Source organism: Eulemur rufifrons, chromosome 1 (genome assembly GCF_041146395.1).
Source record: "Eulemur rufifrons isolate Redbay chromosome 1, OSU_ERuf_1, whole genome shotgun sequence".
NCBI lineage: Eukaryota > Metazoa > Chordata > Mammalia > Primates > Lemuridae > Eulemur > Eulemur rufifrons.
In genome coordinates this window covers 58,646,809-58,659,001 of record NC_090983.1, presented here as the reverse complement: position 1 = coordinate 58,659,001, position 12,193 = coordinate 58,646,809, and the positions used below count along the sequence as shown (strand labels likewise).

General features: G+C 35.0%; 1 protein-coding gene across 3 annotated transcripts in view; it reads left to right on the top strand.

Annotated features, from left to right (window-relative positions):
* The window catches only part of XIRP2 (xin actin binding repeat containing 2), a 265,641-nt gene that overhangs the window by 232,128 nt on the left and 21,320 nt on the right, over positions 1 to 12,193 (top strand). For all 3 annotated transcript variants that reach the window (XM_069471811.1, XM_069471801.1, XM_069471791.1), the window contains one exon: positions 12,082 to 12,192. In XM_069471811.1, coding sequence (XP_069327912.1) covers positions 12,082 to 12,192 — 111 coding nt within the window. The remainder of the gene's footprint in view (positions 1 to 12,081; position 12,193) is intronic.

Genomic DNA, 12,193 nt, shown 5'->3' with positions numbered 1-12,193 from the left:
ATGTCAAGGGCTTCAAGAAGTTGCTTCTTTAGTTCAATTTGTAAGCCTTTTATCATACACATTTTGCATCATCATTTTAAAACTATAAATAAAATCTCCCCAAAACAAAAACAAATCATATATATCTTTTCTTTTCTTTCTTTCTTTCTTTCTTTTTTTTTTTTTTTTTTTTTGGAGGATCGAGAAAGTTTTCCTTTCTTCCCTGAACTCTCCTTTCCTTCCTTTCCTCAAAATATAGCCTTCATTACTACATAGAGGATTATGATAATAAGAAAGTATGCTATCAAGTTTGTACTCTAAGGACATCACAAATGCATGCTGAATGCATCACTTGTTGCTTTTAGGTGTTAAAAATATTGCTTCAAATTATCTGGTTGATGGGATTCTAGTTAATATACTGTATTCATGGTATATCGTTGGTATTTTTTAAATTGTGTATAGCATTCTTCCTTAAACTCTCTTTACTGGTTAAATTCATTTGTAATCAATATGTGGAATGCAAAAGTGGTATAACCTTGCAGAAATTTGATGTTATTCCAGCATAAATGGCCTTGTGCTTTTCCTGGCACTTACTAACACTCAGTCCGTGGTAGCCCCTCCTGTTCCCTCCAGTGCTGCCCAAACCTCTGTGCCAGCAGGTTAGCAGTGAAGATACTAAGTGAGACTGAAATTAGTTATGACTTATTTACCTGATTTCTCACTCGAATTGATGACACATTTCAGCCATAACCCAACAGTCTTGTCTGACACTCCAATCTCTTTCCACTCCCCAAGTTGCTTGTAGATACATTCATCAGTGCCACTCTAACAAATTACCTTCTTAGTTTTCCCAATTTTCCTTAAAGAAAATCCAAGTGATTAGATTAATTCATTTTTACTCATAATTAATATTTGCTCTGAAATGCCTTGTTTATACAAATAAACTTGCTTAGATCAGAGCCAAATGTGTTTTATTATACTTCTTCCATTTTGCTTATATTTTATATAAGGATTTTATAATGTCATTCCTCCCAGTGAAAAAGACTGATAGCCATAAACTCAGAGGGAAAGTGAAAGACGGGGGCAGGTTGTATAACAGGAACTCCTATGACACTCTTAGCATGAAAATTACATTATCTCAAAGTCTTCTTACATGTTCTTGTCACATGGAACACGCATTGCCAAGAAATAAGCCCAAATCAGTTTCATTAGCAGATTTGGATAGTGTTTTCTACTATGTTATCTACTGTCAAAAACAAGTGGCACACATTTTCTTGTGTTTTTAACTGGTTTCCATTCGGTTAAGAAGATCTCAGTATTCATAAAGAATATTTTCTTAGCAAGGCTAATGGGCAGTTTTAATTTTTTTTTTTTTTTTTGACATCTGAACCTCCTTCTATTCACCACCCAATGAGGCAGAACCAGCTTCCAGTAGGAGAAGCTGCAAGTATCATACACTCACCCTCAGTCTTCCTGGTATCTAGGCCCCAGGCCTGTGAACTAGACTGCACTCATCACACACCACCATCTCAGGCTCTGGATAAGCAGTTAGTGCCATAAGCAGTATGAACCACACGGAATCAATTTAGGTAATGACTGATGGCAGGAGATTAGCTACATCCAATCTCAGGAAATAACTATTCCAGAAACAACATCCAGTCCACAGTACTGATGGCACCAGCAGTGAATGTGTCTGGTGCCCAGTGACAGCAGCCAGGGTGCACTCACCAGATGGTTCTGCAATTCTATTCTGCCTGTGACTGGATACAAACCCTCCAAGTCTTATTCCCTGGTGTCCTGGGGATTCCTTGAATATGCTCCCCACCCCTGCCACTCAATGTCCCTTTAATAAGTTCCAGTCAGAACCCAATGCTTTAAACTGGGAGCTGTGACTGATAAAAGTATAAATAATCTACAAATCTTAATGTTTTTTACTGTCAAGATGGGAGTCATACAACAGTACCTTTCAGGAAGAGAGTAAGTGTGGAAAGAATTGTGTAGATTAGTAGATTAAATTACTACGAACTGATTGTTCACTAGCTATCAGTTCAAGAAAGATGAATTGAAAAAAAAAAAAATGGACAGGTGATCACAAACCCACTCTCTGCAGAATATCTCCATTCCCTGGGGGCCAGAATGGTTTGGAAGAGTCATAATATACACAGCTCCTTTTTGCTTTTCTCTCTTTGAGTAAATCCCCCAAATATACTACTTCTCTGGTAGAGAAAAAATGTACATATTGAGACTTGCTTCTTCTTTAGTTCTGGACTTAATTCTTCAATGAAATTCTCTGGTAAAATTCATTGATATAGCTGAAACCTACTTTCATTCAGTGTTTTTTTGGGGGGGGGAGGGGAGGTTGTGTATTGCTCAATCCTGAGTTATTAGGAAAATGGCTGACACAAATAAGTGTGCAATAAATACTTGTTAAATAAAGATACCAAACACCAATGTAGCACTTATGAACCAGGTTTTTACATATATTATTTCCTCCTTACGATAACCGTCTGAAATAGGCACTATTGTTATTCTGTTTTCTGAACAAGAAACAGCTCCATGAAAGGTCTAAGTAACTTTCCCAAGGAAAGTGAGCAAATGTGATACTAACCCAGGAAGGTTGGTTCTGGAGCCTGTGCCTTATGTTTATTTGTTGTTGTTTTTTTTTTTTTTTAATTCAGCTGATAATCATTAAGCACCCACCATGTGTTAGGCACGAAAGATTCAATGATGAGTATTACATTATTTTGTCCTCATAGAGCTCACTCTATCAAAAAGACAGATATGTAACAGATACAAGTGTAAGATGGCAGATTCTATGCTAGAAAATATAAATAAGACTCACTGAGACCCAAGAAAAGTTGTGATAAACTTCAGCCTGAGTGAGAGATGGTCAAATAGGACATCTCAGGGTGGAGAATGCTTCAGCTGAGACTTGAAATAATTTTCATGCCTACAGAAATGTATTCTAGGCAAAGGGACAACTTATGCAAAAGGTAAAATAGCATGATATAATATCTGTGAATATTGTGAGCAATAATTGAGGCACAAAGCTGGAAATGTAGGCAAAGTTCAGATAATAAAGAAAATTTTTTGCCACATTAAAGAATTTTTCAGTTATTCTAAGGCACTCAAAAGCCATCAAAGATATTTAAACAGGGAAGTAAGATGCCTTTAGGAAAGATTATTCTGGCTTTATAGGATTGATATAAAAGATATTAAGTTTAGACAGAAAAAGAAAAATTAGGAGACTACTGAAATAGTTCAGATTAAATATATGAGGACTTAAATGGGTCAGAAGTTCTAGGGTAAAGAGGGGACTGACTCAAGAAGTATTTAACTAGCAAAAGATGGCATTGGCAGGACTTAGAAATCAATTGGGTATCGGTGAGGGAGGGATGGTAATGGAGAGGTAGAATTCTTCTGTTTCTCAATTTTGGTTTGTATTAATTAACATAAGATACATGTGACCTCTGGTTTTCTTTTTCCTTAGAATATTTTCCTTCTTTTTGCAAACTTTTTGTCTGTAATTTCACTACTCTGTAAGACTCTAAGTCTCAGCCTCTTTTGTTGTATTTTTATGTTTATTTATATCTGAGTGCCTCTTTGGTTTTAAGAGGCTTTGCATCTGTGTTGGATTGAAATATTATATACATATATATCTTTAACATATATCTATATAAAACTTCCAGGAGGCATCCTTTATTGAGAATTGAACGCTTTTATGTAAGATATATTTTTAGTTTGTCGAATAAATATTATTTATGTAACTAATATGTTTGATGACCCAGTTGGGAGTACATCTTTTATATGTTCTTTTTATGAATCTTCAGCATTTTTGGACTCTGGTATATGGCTCTATAAATAATACTTTTAGAGAAGAAAAAGGCAGAGTTCTAGCAGTTAAAGCTGTCATTGCTTATTCAGAATCCTTCCTTTTTGAAGGAAAACATTTTTACATTTAAACTATTTTCTTTCCTGTAATCCTAACACTCTGGGAGGCCAAGGCGGGAGGATCGCTTGAGGTCAGGTGTTCAAGACCAGCCTGAGCAAGAGCGAGACCCCCATCTCTACTAAAAATAGAAAGAAATTAGCCAGACAACTAAAAATATATAGAAAAAATTACCCGGCATAGTGGCACATGCCTGTAGTCCCAGCTAGTCAGGAGAGCGAGACTCTGTCTCAACAAAATAAATAAATAAATAATTAATAAATCAAATAAACTATTTTCTTTATTAAAAATGATGCCTTTTTTCTTTATACCTAAATATGGCCAAAGCATAATTGTTTTGAGGCAAGAAAGAGTTAAAATTAATTGAATGATAACACTTCTCTCAGAAATTTATGCAATAAATCTGCATAATTCATACATCTGTATATATTTAGAATTGTTGTCTCAAGGGAACTTCAAGCTAACTGAGACTTTTTATTCCATTAAATATATATATACTTATATATATATATTGCATAGATAGTGATATGATCACAGAAATTTATTAAAACAACACTGAAAATGCCTAGAACAATGCCATGGAGATAGCCAATGTTCGATGACTGTTGTCTGAATAAATAAATGCCTGAGTGAAGTTCTATAAGGTCACCCACATTTAAGACTTCAGTGTTTTCAAATAAAAAAAGTTACTAGAGATGTTGAACACTTTTTCATATGTTTGTTAGCCATTTTTATATCTTCTTTTGAAAAATTTCTATTCATGTACTTTGCCCACTTTTTGATAGGGTTGTTCAATTTTTTCTTACTGATTTTCCTGAGTTCTAAATAGATTCTTGTTATCAGTCCTTTATCTGATGTGTAGTATGCGAAAATTTTTTCCCATTCTGTAGGTTGTCTGTTTACTCTCGTGACTGTTTCTTTGGCTGTGCAGAAGCTTTTTAATTTGATCAGGTCCCATTTATTTATTTTTGTTGTTGCTGTGATTGCCTTAGGGGTCTTCTTCATAAATTCTTTGCCTAGGCCAATGTCTGTTAGAGTCTTTCCTATGTTTTCTTCTAGAATTCTAATAGTTTCCGACCTAAGGTTTAAGTCTGTTAACCACTGTGATTTGATTTTTGTGAGAGATGAGAGCTGTGTGTCCTGTTTTAGTCTTCTACATGTGGATATCCAGTTTTCCCAGCACCATTTATTAAATAAGGAATCTTCTCCCCAGAGTATATTTTTGTCTGCTTTGTCAAAGATTAGATGGCTATATGAGGATGGTTTTACATTTGGATTTTCTGTTCTGTTCCACTGGTCTGTGTCCCTGCACTTGTGCCAATACCAGGCAGTTTTAAGAACCACAGCCTTGTAGTATAGTTTGAAGTCTGGCAAATTAATACCTCCCACTTTGTTTTTATTGCTTAAGATTGCTTTTGCTAAATGGAGTCTTCTCTGGTTCCATACAAAGCGTAAAATTATTTTTTCTATATCTGTGAAAAATGATGTTGGTAATTTAATAGGGATTGCATTGAATCTGTAGATAACTTTGGGCAGTATAGGCATTTTAACAATGTTGATTCTACTGATCCATGAGCATGGTATGGTTTTCCACCTATTTACATGTTCTGCGATTTCCTTCCTCAGTGTTTCATAGTTCTCCCTATAGAGGTCTTTTACCTCCTTAGTTAAATATATTCCTAGGTATTTTATTTTCTTTGTTGCTATTTTGAAGGGTACTGAGTCCTTAATTTGGTTCTCCATTTGACTGTTACTGGCATATATGAATGCCTCTGATTTGTGTGTATTGATTTTGTATCCTGAGACTTTACTGAATTCATTGATCAATTCCAGGAGTCTCTTGGTTGAAACCTTGGGGTTTTCTAGATATCACATCATATCATCAGCAAAGAGTGAGAGTTTGATCTCTTCTGTCCCTATTTGGACTCCCTTGATTCTGCTCTCTTGCCTGATAACTCTTGCAAGGACTTCCAATACTATGTTGAAAAGTAATCGGGACAGTGGGCAGCCTTGTGTGGTTCCAGTTTGAAGTGGGAATGCTTTCAGTTTTTCCCCATTCAGTATGATGCAAATCAAAACCACAATGAGATATCACTTAACTCCAGTGAGAATGGCCTTTATCAAAAAGTCCCAAAACAATACATGTTGGCGTGGATGTGGAGAGACAGGAACACTCATACACTGCTGGTGGGACTGTAAACTAGTGCAATCCCTGTGGAAAACAATATGGAGTTACCTTAAACAGATTCAAGTAGACCTACCATTCGATCTAGCAATCCCATTATTGGGCATCTACCCAGAAGAACAAAAGTCATTCTATAAAAAAGACACCTGCACCCGAATGTTTATAGCAGCACAATTCACAATCACAAATATGTGGAAACAACCCAAATGCCCATCAATTCATGAATGGATTAGCAAAATGTAGTATATGTATACCATGGAATATTACTCAGCTATTAGAAATAATGGTGATATGGCATCTCTTTGGTTCTCCTGGAGAGAGTTGGAACCCATTCTATTAAGTGAAGTATCCCAAGAATGGAAAAATAAGCACCACATGTACTCACCAGCAAACTGGTTTCCCTGAGTGCACATTTGGGAATAACACCAACTGGGTATCGGACAGAAGTCGGGGCTGGGTGGAAGGGCTGGGTGTATACCTACTTGATGAGTGCGATGCGCACTGCCTGGGGAATGGTCACGCTTGAAATTCTGACTAGGAGGGATGGGGTGGGGGGAGGGGATGGGTGCACACCTACATGATGAGTGTGATGTGCACTGTCTAGGGAATGGACACAATTGAAGCTCAGACTCGGCGGGATGGGGAGGCATGGGCAATGTATATAGCCTGAACTTTTGTACTCCCATAATGAGCTGAAAAACAAAACAATAAAATAAAAATAAAATATATCGGAAAAAAAAAAGTTACTACCTTAAAATTTTTGCTGAACGTTTTCACATTATCAGTCTTTTAAAATCCAATAACACAGTTAGTATATTCCCACAACTTTAGGCAGAACTACTATTAAACCAAGTAAAACTAGGGCTTCACTGGGTATACTGGGTCACAGAAAGAATTAGGACTTGCAGTTGCCTTGACTCACCTTTCCCGTTAATGATTTTTTTACTATTTGTATAAGTTAAAACACACAGATAAAGCATTGTCTTTCAGTGTCATCATAAATATCTCAACTTAGTTTTTCACTCTCCTAGTGATTCTAATGTGTTCTGCTGCTGTTCCTACGTGGTGTCTAACGACATGTCGGCTTCATCAACTCAATGAATGATAACAATTCACTAAGAAAAGGAGAATATACAAACTAGTTTGGTTAGCACCATGAATATCTTTTTATAAAAAGGCTATTTGATTTTTTTTCCCTTTTTTGAAAGGTTCTTTACCACTGTATATGCATTTGCTGCCTTTGTGTGTTTATTGCTTTCTTTGGTACAGCCTCTGCCTCTCTCTGATGATGCCAACTACTCTCCACGGCATCGCAGCACTGCCCACATTTTTCCATAAATGTTCTGATCACTTGCAATATTATTGAGCCCTCTGAGTGCACTTTGTAAAGTAGTTGAGGTGTAATTTTTGTACACATCAGCTTAAGTAACTCCACCTACCAATTATGAAAATATTCAGTATCAAAGACTGTCAACCAAATTACCAAAACATAAAATCATAGAGCTATGTGGAAAAATCTAGAATCTCAAATTTTAAAGCAGGTTGAAAATCATAAAACTATTATGCTCCTAGAAAAAAAAAGTGACTACTGTATTGGCTCATGCATTTACTCCTTGACATTTTATTGGCATCTACTGTGTACTTGGAAGCTAAACATTGGGATTTGAGGATGTTTGCGACAGACTCACAGTTCAGTTAAAGGAGAGGGTTCTATCAGCAAATGATGACTGTGAAATGTGATATGTAGATAGTAGAGATATGTAATGACAGTCATGGGACTAGAAAAAAAAAAAGAAGCAAGAATAGAAAAATCCAATAGGAAATAGGGAAAGATTTCAAAAAGAAAACAATTTTTGAGTTAAGCCTTCAAAAAAGTATAGTGAATGTGGAAAAGCCTAGAATGTCAGATTATATATTGTAATTTGGATGGGTAAATGTAAAAAAGAAATAAAGAGAGAAAATTCAAGGCAAAAGAAAACAGGTTCAAATTTGAAGATATCCAAACCCAAACAAACAAAGTATGAACCACAAACTTTTATGCTAATCACTTAGAAAAAAACTGATTATTCCTTCAAAACTTGAATCCATTGACACTTTTGCTAAGCTAAACAGCAGGTTCTTATTATTGTTTATGTCTGTTTGACAAATACGCAAATAACTTTAATACATCATAACCCTTTCTAGTTGTATTAAAGATGAGATTAGTGATGGGTAAAATTGCTGAATTATTGGCATTGAGCATAAACTTCTGTTTTTTCCACTCTGGTGAGGCAGCTATCATCTAATATTCCGCCAGTATTTCCTCATACTTTTTTCTATACATCTAAGAGTCACAATAATAATGCATCACCATAAAAAGTCTGTCCTTTTTCCTTACTCATTGTGCTAGAATGAGCTACAATTTTATTAGTAGAAATTACAATATTACAATGACTTTCCTTATAATGATAATAATAATGAAAAGTTGGATAAGCAGAATGTGAACTCTTTCCTGTGTGGAGAAATCTTCTTAGAAGATGTATATGTGAATGATGGATTTTTGTAATATGGTTGGTTAATATTATACATGAACTGGCACTAGATTGATGTGAGCTATGCAAATATTGTAACATTGTTTTGTAATTGTGCTACATTTTCTCCTTTAGATTCCAAAGTTAGAGCACACATATTATCTCTTTTTCTTTCTTTTAATGGCTGCATGACATGAAAAAAAACTGAATTTCAGTGTGATTTAGTGATATACCTAAGATTACAGCACATTTAGTAGAGGTGGGAGTTAGGACTAATCTCTCATTCCTGGCTACTGGTTAATCCACCTGTGGAAAAGAAAAAAAAAACAGCATTTGTTTCTTTCAGCCTGGTCTACATTTAAATTTAATTTTCAGACACCAACATCATGAATCATTTTGTGTGAATTTATGTATAGTGCTCTGACCAGAATTCTGTATTACGTTTTATTTGTGTAATTTGATTTTTGCCTGAGCATTATGATGATCCATCCTTTTGCCTAACCCTACACTCTATAGACAACAACAACTGGAAAGAAAGAAAGTCAGATTTAAAATCCAAACTAAACAAGTTTCAAAATATGAAACTGAGTAAATGGTAGAAATGAAATCTCGAGATATTTTAAGACAGGTTTTATGTAAGTTATAGCAACTAGGAGGCAGTAAAATTGATGCATTGATGCTAACCTACCAAACTAGTGTAGCAATTACAGTTCTATTTAGTAATAGCACATAAATGCTGAGGTAGAAACTTACTACTCTAAACAAAATTTATATTCTGTTTATGTTGTGTCATCTCCTACAAGAAAATATATTTAGAGTTGATAGTGGATTGTTTTTACTCAAGTAGATACACTTAACAATAAAGTGTCCCAGAAAATAACTTTTAAAATGTGTCAAAAACAGATTCATTTACAGTTTTTCTACTCCAAATATTTAGCATTTGTTTTTCTTAACACAAAGATTCATGTCATGTCACTAACTTTACTCTTTCAGATTGGCAGCAAGTAACAGAAACTCAAATTTTCATGGGTACAAGACAGATTATTTAAAAATGTCAACTTGGTGTTAAATATTAGCAAGTTATAGGGATAATGGCCAAATGAAAGGTGTATGGCTCAACTAAAAAGACCAGCCACTACTTTGTCCCAGCCAGATACTGCCTAAACCCAGTGTTACCAGAACTACAGAGTTTTCAAAAACAGAAAGAAATCTTGACTTTCCTAAGTGTTACCTAATTCAAAACTTTAAATTCACTGTGTTGACTAAATAAAGCATGTCTATAGGCCACAGCTGTCATTTAGGCCTCTAGGCAGAGTCATGATTCTACAGAAATGATCAGGTGACCCTCAGTAAGGACCTCAGTTCTGGTCATTTTCCCACTCTCTTTTGCTATTTCACTGGCTGTTTAAGTTGTGTGCAATTAAAGCCATAAGATATTATATGAAAAAGCTTGTCACAAATGTAAAAAATTGTCATTTGTGCCCATGCATTTTTTTCTATCTGTAGTCTTCAATGATTTTTATTATTCCCTGCAGCACAATGCCGTTGATATCCCTAAATAAAACTTGATTATGCAAGGCATCTTGTGATATGGAATTCTGATTCTTTGAACTTAAAGGAAAGAACATGGATTATTTATTTTCTATACTCCTTCTTGAGAAAGTAAAGTGTTTTATTCATTGTTTTCTCTTCAGGTTCCAGAATATTCTAAAGTTTGAATAGAAGTAATTTGATGGAAGTTTGCTATTTTATTTGCTCATTCATTCCTTACTTATTAATTATGTGAACGTTTCCTTAGCACAATTATACGGATCATTAACTAGGGCGAGGAAACCAATCTGCTTGGAAAAAAAAAAATACAGTGGTCTTCAATGTAATGAGACATAACCCACCTTTTAAAGTGTAAGCCGACATTTCACTTTCAGGTATTTGTAGGACTTCTGGAAAAGTCTCAACTTCTTTTTCTTAATTCTCTTTTCTAGAAAAGTATAATAAAATCATATTATACTATACATCTGTAAATAAATGACTGAATGATGCTTAGTTAATCAGATCTTTAACCCTGTATACCAAATATCCTTGGGGAAGGGACAAGTACCATCTTGTAAGTCTACTCTTAAAAAAAGTTACAAGATCTCATGAATTAATTTTACACTTCTTCTTGGTTTAAGGGATTAGGATTTGATAGTTTAAAACTATTTAACTCACTATTTAACTCATAAAAAAGACCGTCAGTAATCCTATTTGGTTAATAATGATAATATACCTTTGCTCATCTGACTATTCTCTAAGACAAATTTTTAAAAATCAGATCTCTAAAATAGTATTTGATAGTCACTTAAATATCAAAATAAAAGTGAAATCCCAACTTCAAGCACGTTCAAATACATGTGTTCTCATAAAGAGTCATCTGTCTATATCCTTATTTTTTGATGTTAACATTTTTAGTGGTATGCCAACTGCTTCAGCATATCAATCAATCAATCATATACTTGTGTCAGAATCATATTCTGTGGTAAATATAGGGCTGGATCTTCAAAATTAACAGGAGCTCCAGATTTTTAATTCATTCAGGGTCATCTGTGCTAGCTTAACCAAAATCGAAAGTAGCCCCATGTGTGAAGATAGGGAGATACACACTAGTATAACATGGTTTATTTATGTTGATTACATTTAATGGTTATATTCTTCATCTGAACTCTGGATGTGTCAGCATACTGGATGGTCAATTTGAAGACTAGAATGTCTTTTCATAATATGAAAATATGCCTTATAAACAACAGAATATATTTGTTTTTCTTTCAAGGTTCATCTTTTTCATACTGGGTACAAGATGAATCATTAATACTTGTTGCTTACTAAGGGTAGTAGACAGAATAATAGCCTCCAAAGATATGTATGTCCTAATTCTCCAAATTTGTGAATATGTTTCATTACATAGCAGAGGGGAATTACAATTGCAGATGGAGTTAAAGCTGCTAATTAGCTGATTTATGACAAGGGGATAATCCTGGATTATCTGAGTTGGTCCAGTGTGATCACAAGGGCCCTTAAAAGTGGAAGAGAAGATCAGACAGATGGCTGTGTGCGAAGGTCTCAGCCTGACAGAGGAGGGGGCCATGTGTCCAGGAAAGTGGGTAGCCTCTAAAAGCTGCAAAAGACAAGGGAACAGATTCTCTCCTAGGGCTTGCAGAAAGGAACGCACACCTAACACCTGCCCATACCAAGTGAGACTCACTTAGGAATTCTGACCTACAGAAGTGTAAGATAATACCATTATGCAGTTTAAAGCCAGTAAATTTGTGGTATTTGTTGCAGCAGCCAAGCAAACTAATATACTGAGGAACTTGATTTTATTTTATTTTATTTTTTTCAGAAACCTCTGTCACTGAAATTGCACTAATAAAAAAAGTTAAAATTTTCAGACTTTTCTTAATGCATTGCCCATCTGTTTGCAGGAGGTAATCCGGAGCAGCCAGGTCAACATTTCAAGAAGCAGCCAAGAAATGGCAAGAAATGAACAAGAAGTGTCCAAAGAACACAAAACTGATGTTCTTGGAACAGAAATGG